The sequence below is a fragment of the Trachymyrmex cornetzi genome, unplaced genomic scaffold (assembly GCF_001594075.2).
Source record: "Trachymyrmex cornetzi isolate Tcor2-1 unplaced genomic scaffold, Tcor1.1 scaffold333, whole genome shotgun sequence".
Lineage (NCBI taxonomy): Eukaryota > Metazoa > Arthropoda > Insecta > Hymenoptera > Formicidae > Trachymyrmex > Trachymyrmex cornetzi.
The window spans coordinates 113,491-128,536 of record NW_017298036.1 but is presented as its reverse complement, the minus strand read 5'-3'; the positions used below and the strand labels follow the sequence as shown (position 1 = coordinate 128,536).

The 15,046-nt window shown below is 35.5% G+C and overlaps 1 protein-coding gene across 2 annotated transcripts in view; it reads right to left on the bottom strand.

The window, feature by feature from the left end:
* msn (serine/threonine-protein kinase msn) overlaps positions 1–15,046 on the bottom strand; it is a 106,545-nt gene that overhangs the window by 8,574 nt on the left and 82,925 nt on the right. For both annotated transcript variants that reach the window (XM_018510285.1, XM_018510286.1), the window contains exons 14-18: positions 13,681–13,830; positions 3,465–3,675; positions 3,160–3,380; positions 2,724–3,041; positions 1,957–2,256 (exon numbers count right to left, since the gene is read on the bottom strand). In XM_018510285.1, the coding sequence (XP_018365787.1) occupies positions 1,957–2,256; positions 2,724–3,041; positions 3,160–3,380; positions 3,465–3,675; positions 13,681–13,830 (1,200 nt within the window). The remainder of the gene's footprint in view (positions 1–1,956; positions 2,257–2,723; positions 3,042–3,159; positions 3,381–3,464; positions 3,676–13,680; positions 13,831–15,046) is intronic.

The window sequence follows — 15,046 nt, the reverse complement described above, 5'->3', positions numbered from 1 at the left end:
CAGCCAATACGATGGTAAGATTCTAATTCAGCTAGCAATCCAGCAGGAAAATAAGCATCGTGTGCCGCAGGCTTTACTGATGAGTCTAGTAGTGTGGGACCAGGACGAAACGCTGCGGCCGACCACAAAGCTTCGAGTTAGACCTCCTTAGTTGGACATTTCCACAAACTCATCAATTAAAAAATTTTGTAAAAATATCATATTCCCAATTCAATTATGAAGTAAGTGAAAATTTCAAAACAGAACTCGAATTTTTTAACTATACCGCCATTTTGAATTTCTCAATTTCGACTTCAGAATCGGAACCAGCAACCTCGAAAACTCCTCAGTATACAGTATTATCCGAATGAAGTGTCACTTCTGCATTTTTTAAAGATATATAATTCATTTTTTATACTTTTTTCATTCTCCAGCTCGGAGCTGCACCAGTCCGCCATTTTGAATTTTCACAAAAGGCTACACGCCATTAAAAAGTAGACACTCCAACGAAAATTTTAAGCCCTGGTTGGTTGAATTTTGTCAAAAAATGAAATGGGCAGAAGGGGACTCCGACACGCGGAGAATGCCCCATATATATGTAGGGTATTCTCTGTTAAATCCCCTGCTCATTTCAATTTTTGATAAAATTTTTTAAAAGGGCTTAAAATTTTCCTTGAAATATCTATTTTTCGATGTCGTATGGCGTTTTTGAAAATTCAAAATGGCGGACCCAAAATGGCGATTGGAATGAAAAGACATTGGAAAAATCAATGGCTGCGTTCAGCAGAGAAAGCAGCTTTGCAACTGTTGTAAAATTCTTAAATATGATTTGTTTATACATTTAGATTCAGTGAGAAACTAAGGGCAAGACCAATCATATTAAAGAATTTTACAACAGTTGCAAAGCTGCTTTCTCTGCTGAACGCAACCAATGATATTGTAAATAAACGTGCACGATGTAATGTAGAGGTCTGATCTGTGTGCTTGCGTGCGTGCACGCGTGTGTCAAAACGAATTACATTGAAATCAATCTTTCTTCAACACGATATCCAGTGGTTATCAAGACATTTGTGCACAAAATTTCAAATTATATTGATATATTCGATCATTCTCTTTCCGAGAAAGCGTACGTCGCGAAAAAAATTTACGGTAGGAATATTATTGTGCGTTAAAAACAATTTAGAATTTCTACAGGATAATAATATAATTTAGTAAGTGTTGAAACTTTATATTACCTATAAAAATCCCCTTGCGTCTCACGTGTGTATGCGCGCGCGTTTGTGTGCGAGTGTGCGCGAACACGTATGTCTGTGTGGATGGATGTACCATAGAATTTAATTTTTAATTTTTTATCCTTTACACTTTCTTTCCCGTAACTACCATAGTGTTCCATTTATATCATCGGAATACCTTTTGATTAATACTTTATTTTCGCCCGCAATTATTATATAAATCCATGATTCTTAAGAATTTGCGGAACAGACTACGCAGCTCGGGAAGAGAATGATTGAATTATAATTTGGAATTTTGTACGCAAATATCTTGATAACTACTGGATATCGTGTTGAAGAAGGATATTGATTTCAACGTAATTCGTTTTGACACATGCGCGTACGCACGCACACGGATCAGACCTCTACATCACATCGTGCACATTTATTCACGATATCATTAATTTTTCCAATGTCTTTTTCATTCCAGTCGCCATTTTGAATCCGTCATTTTGAATTTTTAAAAACGTCATATAGCATCGAAAAATAGATATTTCAAGGAAAATTTTAAGCCCTTCTAAAAAATTTTATCTCAAAAATTGAAATGGGCAGGAAGGTGACCGATTTAACAGAGAACGCCCTATATATATATATATATACATATATATATATATGAGCAAAGAGATATAAACAGGCGGATGGATTCCATACATTAATACGCGTTTCAATTAATCGTTAAGTGTTGCATATTTCAAGTTACACGCACCTTATCATTACGTTCACAGAGAAACTTGAGTCGTTGAGCCTTCTTGTGCATGAAAACACCATCGAGATGACCACTCTCCACACTCCTAATTTCAATCGCCTTGTTGCCCCAACCCATAATTTGTCCCGTACCAATGTATGCGACACTCGTTGGCATCTCACCCCATTGAAGAACCATCGTCTTTGATACTCTGCCATAAGTATTTACGTATACGCCCTCATTATCGTAACAGAGTAGCAACTGCATGCCATTACTGTTTGGCAACGCTACTATACAGTGTGGACAAATAGGACCCTGGGTCTGCGATTGAAAAGCAAATGATAATATACATTATCATCAAACTTTAAAAAGAATAAAAATTTAAGTAGATGTACATGCTTCCAACTTTTTTTTATTGAATTTAACAATTTATAGACTTAAAATATCATTAAAAAAACTTGATGACTCTGAATATCTGAAATTTTAAAAATAAGTCTATCATGCATATATGCACGTACATACGTACGCACACACGCACACAGTATTTCTTTATTACTAAATCTAGTATATTATTGATTATTTTTTATAATTACTGGATTTAATATTTTTACCGAAGATATGTCGAAATAAATTTTAAATAATGCAAAGTACTTATGAATATTCTACTCGTGCATTACTGATTATTATCGAGAAATTAAATTCGGATTTCTTGAATGACTATCAGATCAGCTAATAAATCGCATCGCATACATTTACCAATATGGATAAACAAATCTGAGTTTTCTTACATGTTTTGGTAAATATATATCGTAAACTGTAGCGGAATCCAAATCGACCGCGTGAAATCCATCAGCGCTACCATAGATAACCTTCAATCTTGAACTCTCCTCAACAGTAAGATCAACCAATAGAGGTCTGTGCGCGAGCTCGCCAAAAGATTTGAAGGCCATAAATTTGTGGTACGGCTTTGGCGCCCAGGCGTAAATCTCTATGGAATCTTTCAATGCGATCACGAGGAACTTTATTCTTTCATATTTCACTATTTTGAAGTGCACTGCGCCCTGCAGATCACCCACATTGATCCAACCGTTACGTCGTTCGACTTGCTACAAATAAACAAAGTAATATTAGATATTAAAACGGGTACACAGAAAGGAAATTCCTTTAATGTGTGCGTGTGCGTGTGTGTGTGCGTGTGCATGTGTGCGTAAAACGAAAACTTACATCACTGTGACCATCTGTCCGTAGAATTTTACTCTTCAACCAAGAAAGATAGTAGACGCGTACTCTATTTTTCTTACCGCTGATCGTAACCAAGATATTTTGACCCTCGAGAACCTCCATTTGTTGAAAACGTCTTCTACTGATTAATTGGTAAACCTTACCCTGTCCACTCCTATCCAACAACATCAAGCCGTTCTCGGTTCCAATTAACAGATTTACACCTGTAAAGTGATAAGAGTCGGTTATGATCCGAGCGTACAATCAGTGCGCAACAAACGAAGATTCTGCACTAACTGTATACGCACCCCATAACGCGGCACAGAGGATCTCGCTGTTGAAACGCTTCTTGTATTTGCGTATCTCGGGTGTATCTGATGCCAAATCGTGGCTAGTGGGAGTCACATTAACGTTTACGTGGGACTCTCTTCTCGCTGGACCAGCTCCGAATCCAAAAGTCAGGAAAGATCGCTGCTTCTGTTGAAGCGCAAACGGAGGTGATTTCACCGCTTGTCGATACTGCAACAAAGACGACTTTGCCGTTTGATTGAACTCCAAGAGAAGCGTGCCAAAATGTCAGGCAAACACTACTTTGCACGCAAAGAAATGCTGGAGTGATTAGGAGAATTTATCATCGACCCAAATATCACTATCACAATCAACAGAAAAGATACAAATCGCAGAAACGCGTGCCCCTTTTTTCTCTCTTATTTAAATAGTAAAAAATACATGCAAAGAACTGAGTGAAGAAATGAAGAAAAAAAGAGAACAAATCAGCCGAGTCAAATATGCGATATATACATAGCATTCATACAAACAAATCATCTCGATTGCAAATTAAAGCATTTCTTCACAGAGTAATATAAAAATGAAAAAGAATAGACATTCGCATATAATCCGTGTAAGTATGCGTATCGAAGGGATACGTTTGGTAAGGATTAAGCAGACTCGAAATTAGCCAACTCTGTGTTCAATGACATCCGCAATTACACTATTAACTTGTTATTACGTATATCTTCGTGTAATTCTCGAATGACACTCAGTATACGGGATTAAACATTCGCGTCGTGAAACAATGTCATCTACCCAGGTCACATCGTCGTGTCTCGTCGTCACGTTTCACACAGGTGAGAAAACAAAACCCAGAAAAAGGACAGAAGAAGAAAGAGAGAGATGTGAGAACAAAAAGCGGTGGTCGCGGCCATGATAGAGTTATCGTTTTATTACCGTGGTGACACCAAGAATCACACACACAGAAACAGATCCTATAAAAACCAACCAAAAAGAGGATAAGATAAAAACGGCTTGAGCACGTACACAAAACTGGCATTCATTCCCGAAGTATTTAATGAAAAAAGATTAATGTTCGAGAGCAAAATAACACGTGTCCTCATACCTCTGTTCCCGCCCCTCGCGCGAAAAAGCGAGGAGGAGGAGGAAGAGGGAAGGATAGCAGTCGAAACTTTTTTTTAATGGATAAATAGATACTTACATTGTAATTAGTATTGGGATTGGAATGGTCAGTAGAGGGCCCTGCCCTTCGAGTTAGAGCCCCGCGTGTCCCACAACACACAACATAATCCTGAATTAGTCACGCTGACAACCGTATAATTGACGCTTAATAGACATCGTACGTGAAACATGAGACATTGCGTAGTCCTATAACTATCCTACCGATCATAACTAAAGAGTGACTATACAGCCATCTTTTTTGTAATATATACAAGTCCAATTTTGATCTGTTATTAGAGTGATTACTGAAATTTAAAAAGAAATCCCTTGAAAATTCCCAGATTTGTCAGGTATTTTTGTTCAAAATTCTAGGTAAGAAATTTTTAATGCAACTTTGAAATAAATTGGAGTGTAACGCAAATAAATTAAAAATGAGTAAAAAACAGAAATTCCACGAAACTGTATCTATTATTTTCTACAATTAAAGCTGCGAGTAGGATAATTTGGAAGTGTCCAAGACCGGATACTTTTGGTTTGAAATTAAAATGTGTCGGTATTCATACTTATTACCGTTCCTACTTCTCACTTGCTGTTTCATCGTTTTAGTGCACGACACTCGTTCTCAGGGACGACCCATACACATATGTATATAGTGTATTATCAATACTATTAATTATAACAAAAAATCCAAAAAAACAGGACGAATGAGAGTCAACGTGGTAGTTAATACGCAATCTTAAACCTTTAATCCAGAAAACAGAATCTTTATTCCAAAAAATAATAGTACATTTCAGTTCAATTTGGAACACCATTCTCAGCAATACAATTTCAAAATATCAATCCTTTCATGTCCAAGAAAAAACTATTAATTATATATTTTGTTTTGTTATATTTTAGTAATTATATTATGGCTACCAAATTTATATAAGGTAAGGTTTGACAAAGCGCTCATATGTAGATAGAATGGACTAAACTGAGTCGAAAAGTCTTCTACCATTTTGCAATTTTCGCAATAGTTAATAAGATAATAATTACTAAAAATCGCTCTGAATATTGATTTCTTTTCAATAATTTTTCACTCAAATACTTTACAGAAAAACAAGCACGAAACAAAAATTGTTAATTATCTTCTCATAAATTTCTGAGAATTTTTTCAGAATTTTTAATACGGTATTTTCTCATATTGACAAAAATAATTGCCAAAAAAATGCAGTACAAAAAGTTGATAAAAAATAAAATCCTGAAAAAATTCTTAGAGTTCCATGAGAAGAAAATAAACAATTTTTGTCTCTTGTTGTCTTTTTTTCTGTAAAGTTGATAATATTTAAGTAAAAAATTATTGAAAACCAATATTCGGCAATTTTTAGTAATTAATATTTTGGTAATTATTGTGAAAATTGCAAAATGATAGAGAACTTTTCGACTCATGTCAGTATAGTCCGCTCTATCTATACACGAGCGCTTTGTCAAAACTTATCGGATACCCTGTATATAAATATATATACAGGGTGTCCCGAAAGTTTTTGCCAATCGCTTTTGTGTAAATAGAGCGGACTAAATTGAGTCGAAAAGTCTTCTACCATTTTGCAATGCTCGCAATAGTTAATGAGATACTGATCGTTAAAGATAACTGAATAAGCGCGTCCATTCGGCCTACTACTCTGGTAGAAATGTATGCAGTTTTCCTAGACACCTGTTCAGTTAATATCTAATATTATTGTATTCTCATTAATTGTGTCAATACTGAGTAGGAAATGGACAAGAACTTGATAGAGTTTTATTCTGTCCATTTCACGAGCAGTTGTGTGGCTTGCTTATTAATCAATTTAATATCCATTATTTGTTGTGTTTCTATGCAGTAAATGGATTCAGATTTTACGCAACTTTTGTATGCAGTAACTGCAAACAAAGCGTTACATCCTGATTGGGATCTTAAGTAGTTTTCCTTCTCAGTTACTAGACAGAAGTTGATGTAACTGTTTAGTAACTGCTCAAAAAATGCATGAAATTTCTACCAGGGTAATGCCAAAGAGTATACCCATTGATGGCTCGGCAGCTTGGTAGGCGCACCAGTCAAGTCATGACATGGAGGCTCACCTGCCAAGCTATTCCCACTCCCCGCGGCCCGCGTGCCGAGCCATCAATGAGCATACTCTTTGGCATTAGTAGGCCGAACGGACGCGCTTATTCGGTTATCTTTAACAATCAGTATCTCGTTAACTATTGCGAGCATTGCAAAATGGTAGAAGACTTTTCGACTCAGTTTAGTCCGCTCTATCTACACAAAAGCGATTGGCAAAAACTTTTGCGACACCCTGTACACGCACGCACGACGCACGCACGCAGGGTGTCACATTTTAATGTCCCACTCCAAATAACTTATTTTTTATCTTGGAAAAAAATGTTTCAGACAAAAGTTGAATGGCTTTAATTTTTACGTAAAAATAAAAAGAGAGACAACCTCTATGACCTTGATCTTGACAAATGTTATCTAGGTTATGATCCTGAACAACATTTAAGAGGTTTTAGTCGTCGGTCGGACACCTTGGGTAATGCTAATGCCGGCTAATGCTGTAACTTGCAAGCCTTATAACTCGAAAAGCACTCAATGAAAATAAACTTAATTATAATGTTTTGGAAAGTTTTCGAGATGATTTACAAGAATGTGCAATAAAAAGTAGCAGGTTCCATTTAAGAAATTGAAGGTAATCTTCACGTGACCTTCAAGCAACTATTCAAAGTCAAAGTAATGGCACCATCTTATGTCCCCTTCAAAGCTATACAAGTTTTGTCTAAAACATTTTTTTCTAAGGTCAAAAATAAAGTTAATTGAGATGAGACATTAAAATGGGACACCCTGTATACCGGGTGTTTCAGACCACCCGTACCACTCTTTTATCTTCACAGGATAAGGTTCAATCGTAAGTGTTCAGACAAAAGTTGTAAGGTTTAAAAAGATCTATTTATTGATCTTATCAGTTTGACCTTACGTGGCGTCGCGTCGCCAAGGTCAGATCAAGATCAAGTTGATTATTTAAAATGGAACACTATTTTCCATTCCAAAATCTCATAGGCAATGTCGAGAGCTTCCCGACACACTTAGTTATTTTTTATTAAGTAACTTTCTTTTATTAAGTTAAAGTACTTAGCGAGTCATAAGGCTCGAAAGTTACAGTACCGTCCACATTAGCATTACGCGTGTTCAACCGACAGTTAAAACCTCTTAAATGTTGTTCAGGATCATATCCTGGATAACATTTGTCAAGATCAAGACCATTAATGGAAGTTATTCTTCTTACTTCCATTTTTGCATAAAAAATTTATTTTTATATGAAAATTTTAGATATGAAAATAACAGGTATAATCTCCAATGATCTTGATCTTGACAAATATTATCAAGAGGTTTTAGCCGTCGGTCGGACACCTTGCGTAATGCTAATGCCGGCGGTATTCTAACTTTCATGCCTTATAACTCGAAAAATAATTTATTAAAAAATAACTTTATTATAGTATTTTGAAAAGCTCTTGACACCAGCTATTAGATTCTGGAATTAAAAGTAGCGTGTTCTATAAAAAAAAATCGATGTAACCTTGACGACGCCACCCAAGATCAAACTGATAAGATTAGTAAATAGATCTTTTTAAACCCTGCAACTTTTGTTTGAACACTTTTACGATTGGACCTTATTCTGCGAAGATAAAAAGGTGGTACAGGTGGTGTGAAACACCCGATGTATATATGTATATATATACATATATATATATACATAGAGAGAGAGAGAGAGAGAGAAAGTGTTTCATTTTAAGTGATATGGTCGATTGTCTCGCGAATCGATGATTTTATTGAAATATTTTTCGAACGAAAGTTGCATGGCTTGAAGGGGAACACATGACGGAAATGTGGATTTGACCTTGAATGACTTTGTCAAAATCAGGTCAAGGTCATTAATGTTTTTTTAAATGGAAACCTCTATTTTTTATTATATATTCTTATAGCTTAACTCTTGAGAGCTTTCCAAAACACTATAATAAAGTTACTTTTCGTTACGTACTTGTTAAATTATAAGACAAAACCGATTACTGATCCGACCGATTAAGGCAAGATCGGGACTGATGCGGCCAACTAAGACAAGACCGACCACTGATCCGGCCGATTAATGCAAGACCGATCACTGATCCGGCCAACTAAGGCAAGAACGATCACTGATCCGGCCTTTGAAAAGTAATCCTCAATCGTCAATCACAATCGCCAATCGCTAGTGTGATTACGGCTTTAGGCAAGACCGATCATTGATCCGGCCGATTAAGGCAAAATCGGGAATGATCCGGCCAACTAAGGCAAGCTCAATTCGATATCTCTCGTAATCAAATTCTTCTTATCTGCATTGCATTTGGATGTCGTCTAAACGAATATCTATTACGATATAATCTTTCTGCTCTACAATAATTTCGTCCAGCTTCACCGAGCACAAGAATAATATCAACAATTTTATTTGAACTCTAAGCGGCCATTTTGATAAAAGCTTTGAAAAAGCCCACTAATGTAAAAAAATTGGAAGAAAAAGCTATATGAAAAAAGAGGAAAGTTGAATCGTTCAATTGGGAAGGATTGGACTCAATTCCGTGCACGTGAGCGTATGTCAAGCAGTGTGAATATATTGCGGGGTAAAACTGCAGAAAAGAGGAGCACCCACCGATCTTTACCTTGACATATGTTGTCAAGATCATCACCCTGAGTAACCTCCAACAAGTTTTAGCCGTCGCTCGTTATTCGTTAAAAAGTTATTAACAAAACAAATTTTTTTAAATAACGTCTTATTTCTGCTATTATATATAATATTAGAAACTATTCTTCCTTGCTTACGTAATGACTTTCCACGTAAAGTAACTACCACCCCACTCCCCCCCCCCCTGCTTGGGGGGGGGGGGGGCACTTCCACATGAAGCAACTTTCGAAGTCTTGTTGAAGATCACTCAGGGTCACGATTTCGAAAGTCGCTTCGCGTGGAAATCGCGCGCCCCAAGCAGAGGGGGAGGTGGGGTCGTTTCGCGTTAAAAAAACCTAACCCTAACTCAACCTATTTTTTGGTACGAGATAGCTCTCATTTCGCATGGAAGGTTGTAAATCCATGTCGTTTTGCGTTACAAAAACCTAACCAAACTCATGTTTTGGTAACAGCTCTCAGTTCGTGTGGAAGGTTGTAAACCTAATAGAACTTTGCTTCTTGAATGTACAACTTTCCACACAAAAATAAAAAATGAGTTGGGTTAGGATTAGGTTTTTTAACGCGAAACGACATGGATTTACAACCTTCCACATGAAATGAGGGCTACTTCACACCAAAAAATGGGTTAGGTTAGAGTTAGATTTTTTTAACGCGAAACGACTTTCACTCCACCACTGGATCCACACGTACACTTTTCAACACAAAGCGTGATTCTATATAGTTTTACAACTTTCGTTATAGCAGAAATGAGACATTATTTTTTAAACTTTTTTTGTTAATTACTTTTTAATGGACAGCGAGCGACGGCTAAATCTTGTTGGAGGCTACTCAGGGTGATGACCTTGACAATATATATCAAGGTCAAGGTCGTCGGCGGGTGCTTCCCTTTTCTGCAGTTTTACCGATCGCGGAGATGGAGCGCCTAAGAATCTCGCTCACACGCGCATGCGTACATGGATAACGCCGGTGGTACTGTAACTTTCAAGCTCCATAACTCAAGAAGTACTCAATGAAACGTGACTTTATTATAGTGTTTTAGAAAGTTCTCAAGATAAGCTACAAGAATGTGTAATAAAAAATAGGGGTTTTTATTTAAAAAAATATTAATGATCTTGACCTGATTTTGACAAGGTCACCCAAGGTCAAGTTCACATTTCCATCATATGTTCCCCTTCAAGCCATGCAACTTTCGTTTAAAAAATTTTTCAATAAAATCATCGATTTGCGAGATAATCGACCATATCACTTAAAATGAAACACTCTGTATATGACAGGGTATCCCATTTTAATTTCCCCAGGCAAATATCTCGAAAAATATGAAAGATATAGAAAACTGTTTCAAACAAAAGTTGCATAGTTTAGAAGCCACATTTTGGTCATGTTGTCTTTTTTCTAGGTGGAGGAGGCGTCAAAAAGATATAAATGAAGGTCGCCTCTACTTTTTTAAATTTAATTGTATAATTTTTTTTACATGATATGATTCCTTTAATTATTCTGCATATAAAAGTATATAAGAGGCATGAAGATTAAATCAAAGTTTTTATTTTTTTAATGGAATTATATGAATTTTTTTACATAATATGATTTTTCTAACTATTCTTCATATAAAGATATTAAGATAAAAGTATTGAAAAATCAATAGTTTACGAGATATTTTATACCTTATGCCGGCATATATTGACATAAAATATTAAATAACTCGTAAACTATTAATTTTTTGATAATCATACCTTAATACTTTTATGAACAGAATAATAAAATGAATCAGTTAATATAAAGAAAACATATAATAGCTTTAAAAAGATATGTAAGTAAAATGGATAATTTTTTAAATAAGCAACTACATATTTTCTTTCCACCAATTGATTCATCTCATTATTCTCTTCATAAAAGTATTATATTAAGGTATGATTATCAAAAAATTAATAGTTTACGAGTAATTTTATGTCAATATGTGCTGGAATAAAGTATAAAATATCTCGTAAACTATTGGTTTTTTGATACCACTACCTCAATTCTTTTATATGCAGAATAATTAAAGGAATCATACTGCGTAAAAAAATTATACAATTCAAATTATACTCCAGCCGAAATAGCCAACGTATGGCAATATTAGCATATATCGTACGTATACACGACATACATAATTATCCATATTGAATGTAGTAAATATTTAGGAAATGTGTATAAAGTTGGTCTATACATAGACCAAATCATCTGGAGGCACCTTAAGACCGAGCGTTGTGCACTATGATAAAGCAACAAAGTACGAACGATAATAGATTGTATGTATTTCAATTTTAAACAAAAAGTATCCAGTCTTTAATAACTCTGGGATAATTTAAGAAAGACTGACTACAATATGTATAATATTAGTAAACTATTCTATTTTATTGAGCATCTACTATGACCCTGATTTTTTAAAAATAAAAAGTCGCTAGACACATACACAAGAATGTATGTAAATATACAGATGCGTGTCATACTTATTGGTAATAGATTGTCAATATCTTGTATTATCAAAAAACAAATAAATAATGAAACATTGTGTTTAGAAACAGACAGAATTTGAAAATAAAATTTCTCCAAATTTCCCCGAATCCCGATAAAATTCCATGAAAATCATTGATTTATAAAATATAAAAAATATCTCATTAAAATTCCAGGTTTTTCTAGGATTTTCCAAATAGTAAACATCCTGATTACGTTATTCACAATTTTTTCGTCTCTTCTTGCACGTGGATGAGAGGTCGGTATAAGTGCTCTTGCATAATATATTTTGAACATTTTGCAATATATAATCGATTTCCGAGAACCGTCTCAAAATCAAGGAGGAACGGAGAAGAACTATGCTACTCACAAGGAACTGTTCCGTTTCTCTGAAACCATGAAAGAAAAAAAGAATATGGTTCAAGGAGATATAGACGATACCTATAATTTTTTATAGTAATAAATTGGAAGTTGCACGAATCCTTGATTCGCAAAAATTTCTTCGATACTGTTCCCCACCTGAACCTGACTCTCCCTCCCCCCCCTCTCTCTCTCTCTCGCAGTTTTTGCTTATAACATCATACAATGAACGCAAGGCAGTCTTCTTTTTACACGATTTTCATAGACAATAATTTTGTTTTGCACATAAAAAAAAACAGAGAAAGAATATCAAATAAATATCATCAAAATCTATTTACCAATTGCTAAAGTTCATAACAAAAAGTGAGAATGCAACCTAATGGAACGAAACAACAAGATTGATGCGTATAGTCAACAAAATGCACTTTTTGACTATCACGGACAATTAACAAGGCATTGACACAAAGCATAAGCCGTCCCCTGTGCAAACCCTCAAACTTAAACGCGTGTGCATGTGCGTGTATGTGTGTACGCGCGCGCGCGCGCGTGTGTCTGTGTGTGTGTAAAGATCACGCTCAGTCTAGTTGATTCTGCATAATTCAAAAGTACCGAACGAGCTCATACCGTATCGTTACTAGTCGCTGCCACTAGTTGGTTTCCATGTCTGGCAAGGTATAAAGAATATAAATCGAATGACATGTTTGCGGGTACACACACAGTATCATAACGCGCTACGTACCTATATTTTGCAACGTATTAGAATAATCGATGATAATATAATTGTACACATTATAGAAACGTTTCGACTCAATTACAAAAAAAGCATTACTCCTCAGACAATCCGAGAAAGGAAGGCATTCTCATTTACTACTAAAGGAAATGATAATCATTCTCAACATCTTGAACGATCATTATACGTCAACGATGTTGTACGTCATATCGCTCACAAGACTCACGCCTCAACGAGACATATATATAAATGTATTCCGTATATAAAATGGAAATAAATAAAGTTGCGGAAAATGATGCATGCGTGCACTCGCGTGTTAAAACTGAATACAAATAAAACAAGGAGCAAACACGAACGAATGAACTCGTTTCAATGATGTTGATGTAGCTGGTCCAAATTTACGTCACCAAATACGTTTCATCTCTCGTTGGTGTATCAAAGGAAAAGCTACATTTGTCCATGTTCATCCGTAGATATTCCATCGCAATCGTTCGACCTTGCTAGTTTGGATTCACTTTTAGATTCGCATAAGCATACCTCTCTCTACCCAAACTTCAGACTTTTAATTTATTCTATGTCAAGTACCGATCGATAGCACTAATTTGCTTTTTTTTTCATTATGAATTGTGTTATAAATATTTTACAGATATTTCTTGTATTGGTGAAGAGATGAAGCATATACGAGTGCATGCATAGAAAACCGACGTAAAAAAACAAGAGATACATAGATGTGTGTGTGTGTATAGACGGATGGATAAATCTGACCTCCTCGCTAGTTGACTTGTCCTGCCGTTGACCCGGCGAAGAAGTCAAAAGATCCGGTAAGACCGAGCTGGGACGCGAACCGGGAGACGAATCCGATCTCTGGAAATCGCCGCCGCCTCCGCTTCTCGAACGGTCGCCACTTTCGCGATTCTGCAAACCAGCGAATCTCCATTTTAAAAAAGTGGTCAGCCGAAACAATGAATGAAAGAACGAGTAGAGACAGAGAAGACATTCTATCGAGACTTAAATTCTTATTTTATCATTTTTCCCACAAATTCTTTCTAATCCTAATCGTTTCTCATCCCCATAAGTAGAACTGATAACAGATTATTTTTTTTGCTTCTCGATATATTATAAAGAATTCAAGTCTCGATACTGCCGTGGTATGTACGTACGTAGGATAAGGAGCAAATTATGCTAATTAAAGACTAATAAGAGTCAGCATGGAAGGAGTGCGCAATATTAATGTGGAATAATGATTTAATTTCAATTTTTTCGTGACGTCTTCTTTACTCAAAGTATTGAACGTTTCGACTCTCTTTGGAGTCTTTCTCAGTAAACTATCATCGTAGAATAACCCGGTAGTCCGTCAAGAGAAGTCACTCTACAGGTTTCCAAGTCTGAAGTGGACGCTAATTCAAAAGTCAATTATAAGAACTGAATTTCAACTGTAATTGATGAGTAACTCATCTTAACAGACACCAAGCATGTTAAGAAGCTTTGGATATTCTTGAATTAAATTATAAGATTTAGTCATTATAGGGTAGTCGGGCGAATACGCCAGTTGGGGGAATATGCCACTCGTTGTGTTTAACAATGATACCGATTAGCAGCGCTTGCGTTAATGACACAGAATTATGTACAATTGTGTGCTTAACGTGTTGCATAAGTATCAAGAATTTCCTCGCAACAGTATTGTTTTTATAAATTAAGTAAATATGACGGCATAATATACGAAAATGTGCTTCTTATAACTTTTATACTGCTTTATGTAAGTTATTTAAACATTACACAATATTTAGCTCGATTAGCTTGTTAATCTATTAGGTGTTAAACTTAATTCCTGCCGTTTTTCGTCTCTAAAATTGATTTGTTTCGAAGGGAAATACCTTAATCAAAGTATTATTAATAAAATATTATTAATTAGTGATAAAGTAGAAAATGGAGGAAATTACTTTGATTAAGGTATTCACCCATCTTTCCTTCGAAACAAATCAATTTTGGAGACGAAAAACGGCAGAAATTAAGTTTAACACCTAATATTAGAGTAGGTTAAAATAAAAATATTCAGTACATCGTTGATTCATTTTCTTAACAGTCGTACTGTACAGGCTCATCATAAGATGAAATGACGTCTTGGGGCAAT